Source organism: Sus scrofa, chromosome 13 (assembly GCF_000003025.6).
Source record: "Sus scrofa isolate TJ Tabasco breed Duroc chromosome 13, Sscrofa11.1, whole genome shotgun sequence".
Taxonomy (NCBI): domain Eukaryota; kingdom Metazoa; phylum Chordata; class Mammalia; order Artiodactyla; family Suidae; genus Sus; species Sus scrofa.
This window is the reverse complement of record NC_010455.5, coordinates 189,708,737-189,723,135: the sequence shown is the minus strand read 5'-3', so window position 1 is coordinate 189,723,135 and position 14,399 is coordinate 189,708,737. Positions and strand designations below refer to the sequence as shown.

The following is a 14,399-nucleotide window of genomic DNA, read 5'->3' as shown; positions in this document are numbered from 1 at the left end:
TGCAGGATGTGGCCATCCCCAGTAACCCTCTCAGCACCTCTGGCAAGCAGCCTTTCCCAGCACTGTACCAGGACTATGCCAGCTGCAGACAAGATGCCTGTCCTTCATGTACCTGGCACATGCCCTTGGGAGCGGTGGAGGTTTTTCTTCATTCTTAGCATATTGCCTAATTCTGCGTTATTAGAATACAAATGAGTAGCCTGATGAAAGAGTACCCTTGAGTCTGCTCTCATTTATGTGTCAAAAAAAAAAAAGGTAAATTATGCAAAAATCTGGAACTTTTATTAGCAACATGTTCTTTGGGGACTCAACCACCTAGGTAACACCAAAGTAAGAGTCACTATACTCACTGACTGCGCCGCCCTGTGCAAGACTGATGCAAGGTCAAAGTCAGGACTAGCCTGGTCACCCAGGTGACAGCTATTGTGAGCTCCTGTTATCTCAAGAAAATAGAACTGACTTTCATTGTAACTAAGCACTGTGCTGGGTACCTTCTCAGTTTGTCATACCACCTGATGAGGGGATCCAGTTTCAGAAACTAAGGCTCTGGTAGGTTCCATAACCATATCCCAAACTGAGATGTTCCAGTCAAGGTTCCTCAAAGCCTGAGTCCTTTCCCACCATCACATATTGCTGCCCTATTACCAAAGTCCTCTAAAGAAGTAAATAGGTATAATGACTACAGGGTCTTCATTAAATCTTGCTGCTATTGGCTTGATTTTTCTCAATTCCTACCCCTGGGGTTGGCATGTATGGCCTATTTTTCCACCACTCATTATTTCTTGTTATTCCATAAAATATAGGAATATTCTTTTAAAGTAGTCCTTGCGGCAACCTTGGAATGATCATTATTCTTCGAATAAGTTATGGAAACCAGCTGCTGGTAGTGGTCTCTAGTTAAACATTTAATATTATTGTCCCATTGAGTTACTATGGAAATACAGTAAGCTTTTTGTAAACTATGTCTTATTTGAATCTGAAGTCTGTGTAGTGATTGAAGAGGACTAATTTTAAAATATTGTATTGTTTGAAGATATATGAACACTTCAAAGATGCACTAGTGAAATAAGAACCCATGAATGAAGCATTAGCTTAAGTAGCAGAGTAAATAAAATGTTGTAACCTCTGTATACATGAAGGTCTGTTAGCTATGCACAAACGTAGGTGTGCTAAGTGTTAATTATTTATTTAAAATTTTCTTCTTGTCTGTTCATTAAAAAGAAGAGAAAAAAAAACCCAATTAATATGAAAAACAGCACTTTTGTTTTGTTTTGTTTTGTTTTTTGCTTTTTAGGGCCGCACCTGTAGCATATGGAAGTTCCCAGGCTAGGGGTCGAATCTGAGCTGCAGTTGCCGACCTACACGACAGCTCATGGCAACACCAGATCCTTAACCCACTGAATGAGGCCAGGGATCAAACCCGCTTCCTCATGGATACTAGTTGGGTTTGTAACCTGCTGAGCCACAATGGAACCTCCAACTGCACCCATTATTGAGAGAAATAATTTTATTAAGGAAAGCTTGAATACTATTTACAGCTTAGACTTGTGTAGATATTTAAGGCTGTAGTCGAGATAAAGAAATATATGAAATACCTTCTGTCTTACGAAGGTAAAAAAAAGATGAGAGAGAATGCAACTCAGGATCTACTCCTGGTCTACAAACAGGAATCAGCATGAGGTTCTAGAAGGGAAGACAGGTGGAAAAGCATATGAAACTCTCAAATAAGTCACAGTGTGGGCCATTGCAGCTAATACTCAGCAAGGTAGCACCTCTCCAGAAGGTGCCATAATATACCACACTATTGAAAGGCTGGAGTGAACAAGTTTCCAAATATTCAGCTGGGAGGCAGCTAAAGAAACCATTCTGGTTCCCTAGGAAGCGTGCTGGTTTCAAAAGGACATGAATAAAAGATGGAAGGAACCCATTCTCGAGAGTGGATAGGAGGGCAGCTTAAATGTGAGAATAATTTTAGAGGTTTTGATATGGACTGAATTGTGTTCTCCCCAAATGCATGTGTTGAAGCCTGGTTCCCAGTGCCCCAGAAGGTGATGGTATTGGGGGACAGGGCTTGAAAGGGGTACCTACGTTAAAATCAGGCCACTGGGGTGGAACCTAATCCAATCTGACCAGGGTCCTTATAAGAAGAAGAGATAAGGACATATAGAAAGAGATTCCAAGGCTGCACACTCACAGAGGAAAAACAGGTGGGGACACAGCAAGAAAGTGGCCATCAGGAAGCCCAGGAGAGAGGCTGCAGAGGAGTCCAAGCCTGCAAGCCTCTTGATCTGGAACTTCTACCTCTTGGAACTGTGAGAAAATAAATTTATGTCACTTAAGCCACCCAGTCTGTGGTATTTTGTTACAGCAGCTCTAGCAAACGAATACAGACTGTACATGTCAATCTAAGTTTAAGCTCTGATAAAATTATCTAAGGAAAGATTTCAAAGAACATTTTGCTTGCTTTCGGAACCAGATGATCTTGGTTGAGGTAGCTGCTAGGGATCATGATGCAATGTCAATGCACAGCAGAAAGAAAGCAGAATTCTTCAATTTCTTTTTTTTCTGTGGAGCTAAATGATTTTCCAATCCTGAAGGGCAGAAGAACCACTGACCCCGGGTGATAAGTGTCAAGGACTAGTGAGAGGATTGTTAAACAAGGCCTAGCTGCTCTAAATGTGTACCTGTTATAGACTGAACTGTGTCTCTCTCTCCTGCCCCAAATTCAGATGTTGAACTCTAACCTCCAATACCTCAGAATATGACTATAACATGAGACAGGGTGTTGAATGAGGTAAGGTAAAATGAGGTGTTTGGGGGGGGGGGCCTAATCCAATCTGACTGGTATCCTGGATACACACACACATCGAGAAGACCGTGTGAAGACACAGGGACAAGGTGGCCATTCATGAGCCAAGAAGAAAGGCCCCAGAAGAAACCAACCTTATAGACATTGATTATGAACTTGATTATGAACTTGATTATGAACTTCTAGCTTCCACAATTGTGAGACAATAGATTTCTGTTAAGCCACCCAGAGTGTGAAACTTTGTTATGATAGTCATAGCAGACTAATTCAGGCCCTGCCTCCTGGCTCAGATTAAGACTGCTTTTGGTGGAAACCATAAAACTCCTAGAAGAAAACATAGGTGGAACACTCTTTGACATACACTGTAGCAATATTTTTGCATCTGTCTCCTAAAGCAAGGGGGAAAAAAGCAAAAATAAACAAATAGGACCGAATTAAACTCAAACGCTTTTGTACAGCAAAGAAAGACACTGCCAAACCAAAAAGGCAACCTAGGGCATGAGAGAAAGTATTTGCAAACGATATGACTAATAGGAGTTGATATCCAAAATACATAAATGGCTCATACGACTCAACATCAAAAACAAACAACCTGATTAAAAAATGTGCAGAAGACCTGAATAGACATTTTTTCCAAAGAAGAGATACAGATGGCCAACAGGCACAAGAAAAGAAGCTCAACATCGTTAATCATCAGAGAAAAGCAAATTTAATCATCAGAGAAAAGCAAATTAAAACCACAAAAAGATATTACCTCACACCTGTCGGAATGGCTACCATCAAAGAGAACGCAAATAACAAGTGTTGGCCAGGATGTGGAGAAAAGGGAACCTCTGTACACTGTCCATGGGAATGTAAACTGGTGCAGTCACTGTGGAAAACAGTACTGAGGTTTCTCAAAAAACTGAAAATAGCACTACCACATCACCCAACAATTCCACACCTGAGTATATATCCCCCGAAACTGAAAACACTAATTCAGAAAGATACATGCACCCCAGTGCTCACAGCAACAGTATTTATAATTGGCAAGATATGGAAGCCACCTAAGTGCCCATCAACAGATGAATGGATAAAGATGATATACATATACACACAATGTGATACTCAGCCATCAAAAAAGAAATTTTGCCATTTGGAACAACATGGATGGACTTGGAAGGTATTACGCTAAGTGAAATAAGTCAGAGAAAGACAAGTATTCTATGGTATCATTTACATATGGAATCTAGAAAATAAAACAAACGAGTGAATGTGACAAAAAAGAAAAAGACTTGCAGATACTGAGAACAAATGAGTGGTGACCACTGGGTGGCAGGGAAGAGGGGAGTGGCATGGTAGGTGTAGTGGATTAAGAGGTACAAACTATCACGCATAAAACAAATAAGCTGCAGGGACATATTATATTGTACAACACCATGGAATGCGACCAACATTTTCTAGAAACCATAAGTGGAGTATAACCTTTACAGACTGTGAATCACTATATTGCATACCTGAAACATATAATACTGCACATCAACTAAACCTCAATTAAAAAGATGGCTTTTTTTCTGTAGGGCACAGATAACACCCTAAACACAAAATGACAGAGATTCGGGTCAGCAGCACTTTGCATGAAACAGACAGGAGACTTGGTAGCAAATGTGACCAATCTGAGTCCACCAATCCAATACAACACTCACCTGCAGGCGGAGGTGGGCAAGAGATTCCTCATGCTCCAGGGGCCACAGCACCCTTGGAATACTAGAAAAAGACACAGACAAACCACAACACATTTAGAGGAGTTTGGACAGAACCAGACACAGGTTCCATTGTGCCTTTTGCACACCTGTTGAACGAAGTACTTATGTTGCTTTGCAAAGAGTGGACTCTGGATGCAGAAGCAGCATGAAAACTGCTGGCAAACGGTGAAGATCTGTAGTGTGGGAAACACTGGTTTGACTTGGTCCCAGAGGCGCAACAAGGACATCTGAGTGGGAGGCTGAAGGAAAGGGATGTGGGCTTTAAGTGGGGTTGAGAACTTTCTAGTAATCAGAACAGCCCACAGACAGAATGCACTGTCTGAAGAGCTAGTGTCTCCTACGCTGTGGCATTTAAGTCTGGGCAGGGAAGGCTGTGAGGATACCAGCCAATGAGCAGTCAGTCCTTTTCCCAGGGGCTAGAGTTCTAAGTAGAGATGCCTTTTATTTTCTGCTCAGAGGACCCCGAAGCTACGCTGTGGCAGGAAATGGCATTAAACAGAGATGGTGGCTGAAAAGTAAAAGCCACCAGGACCTCCGAGTGGTGATGAAACAGGAGAAAATGTAAAGAATGCCTATCATTCTGACACAGGCAGCAGCCAACCATCTTCTGCCAGGAACAGCTTCTCCAGGGATGGATCACTGGGGTGCATTTCAACAGTGGGAAAGGGAAATGCCAAATCTAGGAACTCATATATAATCGCAGATTATAACCTCACCTCTCTATCTTTGAATTCTGTGCTCAATAAAAGTCCCTTGCTCTTAAAAATGGCTTCCTGCCTCCCAGGACTGGCTCCATAGGCAGGCATCTGCTCCATCACACAGGATCTGAGCTCAGAAGGGTCTTGTGCTTGATTGAACGTGCAGCTGTTATCATCTTAAAATTCTTCACTTTGGAAGAAAGAGTCCCACCTTTTTATTTTGCACTGGACCCTGCAAATTGTGGAGCCAGGCCTGCTTCCTACCCATTTTTAAGTCATATTCCTATTTCCTATCAGGTGCCTTCAATTTGTCTCACACACCTGCGGTGGTGGGTAAACATGTTTGGAAGCAACTGGGTTTTGCTGTCACTTGGGCCTTTTTTCCCTGCAGTCCCAACCTCTTGCCACTTACTTGCTGTGAGATTGGGGAGGAGGTTTTTAGCGTCAGCTTCCTACTTTACAAATGGGAATAATAACAGTAAGGGCCTCACTGGCTTTTGGAGGAAGTAAATGACATAAGCACGTAAACAAATAATTCGAACTAACGAATATTTGTCACCATTGGTTGAGGAGGTTCAAAGGTCATTCAGGAGAGAAAGTAATTCAAGGGACCAGCTTGGATGCCTAACGGGGTTAATAAGAGAGAAGACAATATCCAGGGGAGCTGGCCCAGAAATGTTATCTTATCTGGAAGGAAGCCGGCATCCTCGGCTGAGCCACGATTCCACGGCTGAGCCTGTGGCTTCTTTCCCTCCCACCAGCGCCCCTGTGGACTGTGGCTTGTCCTTCAGGTCAAGAGCAGGGCAGTTCTAGACCATTCTAGACTCACCAGACACTAACCCGACCATGGGTGGATTGTGTTTAACCTAGGAGAAAGTGGCTTCCCTAGAAGGTTCACTTCTGTAATCCCGGGCAGACACAAGAAGGAACAAGGACGGAGTTGGAGGTCAGAAGTTCTGAGGTATGGGGGTCGAGGAGAAATCATCTTTCCACAACCTTTCTTTCACTTCACCCGCGTCTCAGATGGACACTACATCCCTGCCTGATTTAAAAAAAAAAAAAAAAAAAATCCCAGATGACTGTCCCCTTCTCAAAACAAAAACAAACAAAAAATTTAAAAAAAAAATTAAAAACCCTTCTTTCAAGGAGAAGTAAATAGGTCGCCGCTTCTTCTCCTGGTCCGGCGCCTTTCTCCTTCGGTTCAGTCTAAAGATAGAAATTCCAGGTTGCTCGTGGCTGCTTTTGACAAAAAAAAAAAAAAAAAAAAAAAAAAAAAAGAGGGCTTTTGCTCTCCTAGCAAGCAAAGAAATCCTATTTCCTTTAAGCTAGTCTTGTTCTCAGTCTCTTCCAGAAACGCCTCCCCCACCTCTCCAAACCGAGACAAAAAATTAAATGCGGATAAAAACGCACCCCAGCAGCAACCCATTTATACGACACCCCCGAGAGGCCTGCGGGGTCGGATGAGTCAAGCTCACGGGAACGAGCGGGGAGCGCTCCCGACTTTTCTGGAGCCCAGTCGTCCTACGACTCACCTTTCCCTGATCCTGCACGGTCCCTCTCCCGGCCCCAGAGTCTCCCTCCTACTGCTCGAGGGGTCCAGGCCAGGGAAGCGGGCGGGGAGCCGGGGGGACCCGGCGGGAGCCGAGGGCCCCGCACCTGTGGGCGCCGAGGGCGCCGGGGGCGCCGGGGGCCGCGGGCCCCTCCCGGCCGAGCGCGCGCAGCTCCCCGGCGGCTCCGCTAGGGGTCTCTCTCGGGTGCCGAGCGGGGTGGGCCGGATCAGCTGACTCGCCCGGGCTCCGAGCCCCGCCGCCGCGCTGCTGTTCGGTCAGTTTCCTCGGCAGCGGTAGGAGAGAGCACCCGGGGCAGCGCGAGCGCGGGGCCACCGTAGACAGCGGCAGCGACACCGGCAGAGCAAGGGCGCGGCGGATCCCACGCGAACAGCAGCGCACTCGGTGCCCCGCGCAGGGTCGCGATGCTGCCCGGTTTGGCACTGGTCCTGCTGGCCGCCTGGACGGCTCGGGCGCTGGAGGTGGGTGCCGCGCCTCGGAATGGGGTCGGAGGGGGACAGTGGAGACCCGATTAATCCAAGTCTTTAACCCAGAGAAGCTGGGGTTAGTCGAGGACCACCCCACTCTCCTCAGGCCTTACGCCCCCGCTTGCGGGCACCCTGCGCATCCCCGCTTCTGGCCCAGCCCTGCCCCGGGGACGCGCTCTCCGGCCCGCGGGGAAGGAGCGGGTGAGGGGTCGGGAGCCCGGGTCCGCTTCAGTCGGGGGAGAGAAGAGGAGGAGGCTATCTGCAGCTCAGACCCTGACTTAGTCCCTGCCTCGGAACCGGGGACCCGGGGCAGCTAGAGACGTCCAGATGGTAGGTGGGGGAGGGAGCACGTGGGAAAAGCCGAAAACCCACAGTCCCTGGATCCTGTCCCCAGCTCTTAATCGCTGCCTTTCCCTTTCTCTCGGGCCCTAGGGAGGAGTCGGGACGGCTTGGGAAGCTGGTCATCTCTCTCCCCAACCCCCCCACCCCCGCTTTCCCTCGCTTTTCCCCCGCGGTTTCACCTTCCCTTCACATCCCCACCGCCCCTTTTCTGCCCGACCTCCTCCTCCTCCCTCTTCTCGGTTGCTCGGGGCTGCCTCCTGAGTGCGACCCCAAGCAGGGTCAGGCACCACCCTCGGCAGGCAAACTTTGTGCATTTCTGTGTCTCCCTTTTGTGCTAAGTTGCGAGAGATGGGAGGGGTCGGAGATCCACAGCCACATCGCACCTTCCCCAAGCCTAAATATCCCGGGCGTTCGCTCGCACCCTCACATTCTCCGGGAGAGGGACAAGGAAGGTCCCCGGGAACAAAAGCCGCGACACCCCGCCCTCGCCAGCCCGGGGCGCGGTGGGCTGAGCTGAGTTAGTCTGTGCGCCACCGAGGCTCCCGCCTGACTCCCTTCTCCGCGCTGCGCGCCCGTCCCGGAGGGGGCTGGGGCGCTGCTGGGGCGACTCTGGCCGAGCCTCTGGGCCCCTCTACTTCCTCCCCCCACCCCATCACCTCCGAGGCTTGCTCATTCTGTTCTCGGTTGTAAAGTCCTTGGGGAGAAATACGCGGAGAGTGGAGTGTGCGTCTGGAAGGGGCAGTGGCGGGTGGTGGGGAGCCACGAGCTCTCTTCCTGTGCATCAAAGGAGGCGTTTGTCTGATTAAGGCGCGGCCTCTTCCCTGGCAGTGCTGGGCAGTCCGGTTTAGCTCCCCGGGGGGCGCGGACTGCTGGGGAGGGTCCTCAGGGTCTTTTTTTTTAGGGTGCAGATAAAAGGATTGAATTGAGTGAAGATTAAGACGGAGAAGATGGCGCCTCTGCAGTGCAGCAAAGAAAAGCTGTGTGGAGGCTGCAGCCTGGTGAAATCCACCCACCACTAGGTGTATAACAAGTCCTCCCCATTCATCCAACTCTCGAACATTCAGCTAACGCCTGTGCAAAATGACTATTTTCCTTTTCATCTGAAGATGTTGAGAAATTATTTGCTTGGCAGTTGAGGCAGAAAACGTATTTCGCATCATTTGAGTTCCCATTTGGTATCTTAGCATTTGTAACCTCTCTTTCCCCATTTTTCCCCCTCCTTTTCCCCTAACTCATGGGATTTTCCAAAAGAGCAATTTCTGGACAAATGTTTTCCCGTAGTGTAACTGAGATTATACGGACTATCACACCATTTCAGCTGTTTAGTCCCTAATTTACAGGGTCATTGAACTTTTTCCCCCTCTGCCTTTTTCCTACAAGTGGCTCAGGAATCACCTGGGGGCTTGTTAAGGCAGATTGTTTTAAGAGTCGAAGCATTTGGCTTTCCATTTAAAAATGCATTTAATTAAGAGAACTCTGGTTTTTCTGACAGTTAAATTTACTCTTATTTCAGTTCTCCTGATTGTTTTATTACACATTAAAAACACAAGTAATTAAAAGCATATCATATCTTTTATAGTGGAGCCTTTTGCCAAAATGTAAATATTTAACTTTTATGAGCAGGATTTTTTTCTTTGTAAAAGGAAGCAGCGTGCAGGCAAATATGATTCAGATTTCTTTTTTACCCTGTTTGATTGCATTTTTTGCTCTTTCTGCCAAACTTAGATATTTTCACTGGTTACTGTCACCTCTTTCCAAGGGTGGAGGTGAGATTCACATTAGTTCATTTTGTGGAGCGTTAATGGAAAGGTAGGCAGTTCACTCTGATGAGGTTTGGGGGGCGGTTATCAGGCTCAGTCTCTGTCCATGGAAAAGATGTAATTATGAGTTGACTATCTTTTGCAGGGCTTAGAAAATAGGTCTGCTACAAATGGCTTGAAAAAAGACAAATGAGGGCAATAATAAGGGGCTTCAGCTTCTGGGGGACACATCATTACCTGGGTTGATGATTTTCCCGGGTGTAGCGACAGAGCATGAGTTTAAAAGGCCCCGACATTTATTTATTTAAACTTAAAGTTTTGTTTTTTGCTTTTTGTGTTTTTTTTTTTTTTTCTTTCTTTCTTTTTTTTTTTAACCCTTGATGTTGTGTAACCTCATCACAATTATCTGCTTTGGTACTGGTGCTCATTCAGTACTGGTGCTAATTCAGAGACAAACCTCCTCACACTGGCTAGAGCTGCCCTAATGGTAATTGCCTCGGCACAGAATAGCAAAGCTCAGATTTGATGGTGAGTGAAGGAGAGTCACTGTGTCTTGCTGATCCCTGCGAAGCTGTGATAACCAGCAGGGCACCAAAGCTGCTCTCTTGTCACCCTAACCAGCAGGTGCTTGATAGGCACTTAGGAGCCTGTGCTAGTACTACCAAGAAGTACTCCAGATAGAGTATTCTTTCTGGTTGGGGTGGTAAAGAGGAACATACAACTAAATAGATCCCAAGTAGGAATGACTGATTGGAAAAAAAGCGGGGGGCGGGGGGGGGAGTTGTCCATTGAATATTGGCTTGAAGAAAAGCAGAGAGGTCAGAAACAGGCTCACAGACACAGAGAACAGATTTGTGGTTTCCAAGGGGAGGGGGCAGGGAGAGAGAGATTGAGAGTTTGGGACTAGCAGATACAGACTATTATATAATGGCTAAACAACAAGATCCCATTGTATAGCACAGGGAATGGTATTCAGTATCCTAATGCTATTCAATAAACCATAATGGAAAAGAAAAAGAAAAACGGAGAGGTTATCTTTGTGGAAAATGCTTTCTCCCTGTTGCTGGAGGATCTCTATTTTGAATTACTGTTTATGGCATACTAGAGACATTTATACAGATATTTATATGAAGTGGCGATTGTCAGTCATTCTAGAAATAAGCAGAGCTATTGTGTGCCTTTCCTGTGGCCATCAAACTACCCTTGAAGATGTGGAAAAATCCATCAGAAATGTACATTCTGTTTCTGCACATTTGCGAGGTGGGCACATGTATTACCTTAAGAGCTTGCAGAGCGTTTGCCATTCGTATCCTTCTTCAGTCTCTGCCTGGGTATGTCAGTTACAAATGCAAAGATAAACCTTGTACGTGTACTTGAAAAATAAAGCTTGAGGATGTCAGCTTTGGGTTGACTTGCCTACGTCTTATTTCTCCACACCCTTATTCATATCCTTTGTACCCAGGAAGTTTGCAGAGTCAATAGGACAGGCACATGATTATAAAAGAAAACAGAAAGTGTTAAGTACCAGGAGGAAAGTACAGATTAAGTGAAATACTGAGTAAAAGTCTTAACCATATAAACATCTGTATGTAAGGAATAAAGGAACAGTGGGGATGAGGTGATCCTGGAGAATTTCTTGATGGTTCCTTTCCAACCGGGTTTGTATCCTGGGGAAGGGAGATTATATCTTTGGGGTTTCAGTATTTGTTTACATACCTCTCTCCACCTTTCCCCTCCCAGGTAGACAGACAGACAGACAGACAGACACACACACACACACACACACACACACACACACACACGCACATGCTTGCGCACTCCTCTTTGAAGGTATGGGTGGAGACAGTGTGGGATTTGATTTTCCTGGTTTCTCCATCTATTCATTCAGGACAATTCGTATTGATTCTTTTTTTGAGCTATGCCTAGTCCTGTAGCGCTGCAGATAGTCTGGTGAACCAAACTGTCTTGCTACACGAAGCTTCCAGTCTTGTAGGAAAGACTCAGTAAACAGACCGGTGGAGGCGTGTGTTCATGAATTGCGACAGATGCTAAGATGGAAAAGAAGGGTGCAGGGGTACACTCCAGAAGGGAGCAGGGAATTCCAAGTAAGGATTTGAGGGGCCAGAGGTGAGGGGGTGAAAGCAGGGTCTGAGAGCTCTGATACGGCATCTTCAATAGGGACCTTGAGTGAAGCAGTGAGTATGTGATGAAAAAAAGTGATTTCACTGAGCAACAATGAGGAGGGTGGGGAAAATAAAATATTTCAGCTGTTTTTTTTTTTTTTTCTGTAGTTTTCTATCTTTTTGTGTTTTACTTGACTATGAAATGGTTTCCTTTCATAGTGGACCCTCACATACAAACGTGAGTGGAAATTGATGGAGTGGGAATTGATACTTACACCATGGTCTGCAAATCCTTGGAAATACTGTCACCCTGGGTCTCACAGCCAGTATCCAGATACACCCTCCTGAGTGGCTGGAGAACCAGAGGGTGGCCAGTGGAGGAGGCCAAAGTGAAGGGATGAGTAGCCAGTTTAGGCCAAAAAATGGCTATTTCTTAGCTTTTATTGTAGTTGTTAGTAAAAGGAAGGCAGATGGTACCTGAACCCTCAAAATGAATTTGGAAATGAAAGCCATAGTGAAGGGCAAAATGTTATGTAACAATTTCTTCAGTTTAATGTGGATATTTTAAGAAATAACCGTTTCAGTAGGGGGTTTTCTTTGAAAAAAATATTGGGTGAATTTTCCTCTTCAGATTAATGGTTACTAGATATGCATTACTGGTATGTTTAGAAGTAGAACCCCAAACTGGATTTGAATGACTGCTCCAGGAATAAAATAATTCATTGAGGGGGAAAAATAAAGCCTGTACATGTTCATAAACTAATAGTTCTGTGAAAAAGGGATGCTGAGTAGGTTAGTTAGTTGACTCTCAGAGTGTGATACAGAGACTCAGTTTCACATATGAAATCTTAGCAGAGATGGGGACTAAGGCCATTTTAGTTAAATTTATTTTGTGTGGCTACATTTGGAAGAAACGTGAAATACAGATTTAACTTCAACATTGCTAGGGTTATAGTATTTTATGAAAGAAGCTAATGATTGAAATAAGGAAAATTTTGAAAGGCTTTTAAAAGCCAGCTCTATGGAAAGTAGTGGACCATTTACAGCCTTGATTTCGATACCAACGTGATGTCAGGCCAGCATGCAAATCATGGAGTTTCTCACTTGTTCAGGACTGGTAGCCTCTCACATTGATCAAGAGCCTGGGCTGGGCCAGGGTTGTCTGTGGGTAAATCCTGATTGTGTGCCTCACTTTTTTCCTTTGTAAAATGAGTATAATCCTGTTTATGGTTGTTGAAGATTGAGTTACTATATATGTAACATGCTTGGAACAGTATATGAGTTAATATATATGTAACCTGATGGCATTTTATAAGAACTACATGTTAGTTACAATTACTGTTTATAATGATGATGTAAAATGGATACATTTATTCTCATACACTGTTGAATGTTAAAAAAAAAAATCTATGTGATATTTCACTTAATGACTAATGCACTTACTGACCACTTAAGACTATTGCAAGATTCTGGCAATTTGTTCATGATAAGAATGAAATAATTTGATTTACATTTTTAAAAATACATCACAGATAATTTTTTTAAATGTATATTGTAAAATTTTGTTTATTAAATATTCACATGTATTTTTATTGGAGGGGTTTTTTGGAAAACCATTAAGCCAATTCCTGCTCATAGGAAAACTCGAACAGTACAGATGTAAAAGGCATAAGCAGTTATTACACGAATGAGAAAGACGTAGTTTAAATATGTGCTAACTGGCATCTTGCTACACACATATAAAATTGAGCAAGTTTATATTCTGGCTCCATTATTAACTCAGCTGTTTGTTGACCATCACCTGTGTGTGTGCACAACTAGAAAAAAGAATAAACAAGTTTGGCTAATCTAGGCAGAAATGGAAGATTTCAAATGCCAGCAAAAGAATTTTGGTCCTACCTAGAGAGGAACCTTGAAATGATCCTCACCAGAGGATGAGGAAACTAAAGAGCAGACTGCTTAAGGAGGCAGCACCCCTGTAAGAAGTCAGTTTTCCAAATAAAATGAAGTCTGTTACCAAGCAGATGATGGTAAACTTTATAGTGGTCTGCTCTGAAATTTAAGAGTGATCTACTGCTTAATTAAAAGCATACTTTTAAAAATAAGTGGAGTTCCTACCGTGGCTCAGTGGTAAACAAACCCGACTAGTATGCATGAGGACTGGGGTTTTATCCCTGCCCCTGCTCAGTGGGTTAAGGATCCTGTGTCGCTGTGGCTGTGGTATAGGCCGGAACCTGTAGCTCTGATTCAGCCCTTAGCCTGGGAACTTCCATATGCCGAGGGTGTGACCCTAAAAAGACAAAAAACAAAAAAAACAAAAATCAGCGTATTTTATTCATTCTAAAACAGAAGGTTTTCAATCTCAGTTTCAAGATGAGGCTAAAAATATTTGAGAATACCCCAAATTGGTGACACTGTGTTTAAGACATTGAAGAATCAATAAGCAAAGTCCCAAGGAATGTGTTTTTCTTTCTTCTTTTTTTTTCTTTAATAATGCCAGTTCATGTATTTATCACTGTCCTACTCAATCAAAAAAGTGGATGCAGTTAGTAGGATGTAATTATGCACCCATTTTGAATAAACGTCCTGTTCAGAGGAAATACAGAGAGGAATGAAGGTGCCACAACCACACATGTAGGGTCCCTGGGGGGAGGAGGGCAGGGAATAAGCAAGATAAACATTTCAGAAAAGGAAAAAGAACAATAGACTGTTTTGTGGATGCACAGATTCTGGAACTCTTAAGGGTCTTATTAGTGATGGACCCCACTGTTTGTATCTTCTCATTTTCACATGGTCTCTCTCTTTCTCTCTTTTTATTTTTATTTTACCAAGTTGAGATCTTTAAGCTGAGAAATTTGAGAAAAAAAAAAAAATTGGGGGTGATTAT

At 44.4% G+C, this 14,399-nt stretch overlaps 1 protein-coding gene and 1 long non-coding RNA gene across 9 annotated transcripts in view; both read left to right on the top strand.

The window, feature by feature from the left end:
* The window catches only part of APP (amyloid beta precursor protein), a 281,267-nt gene continuing 273,883 nt past the window's right edge, over positions 7,016-14,399 (top strand). For 3 of the 8 annotated variants that reach the window (XM_005670306.3, XM_021068567.1, XM_021068568.1), the window contains exon 1: positions 7,036-7,281. In XM_005670306.3, the coding sequence (XP_005670363.1) occupies positions 7,225-7,281 (57 nt within the window). In that variant the 5' untranslated portion in view covers positions 7,036-7,224. 8 annotated transcript variants of the gene reach the window in all.
* Positions 7,288-13,818, top strand: LOC110256540. Its single transcript, XR_002338172.1, has 2 exons — positions 7,288-7,617; positions 8,531-13,818. It is a non-coding gene; the product is annotated as an uncharacterized LOC110256540 (long non-coding RNA).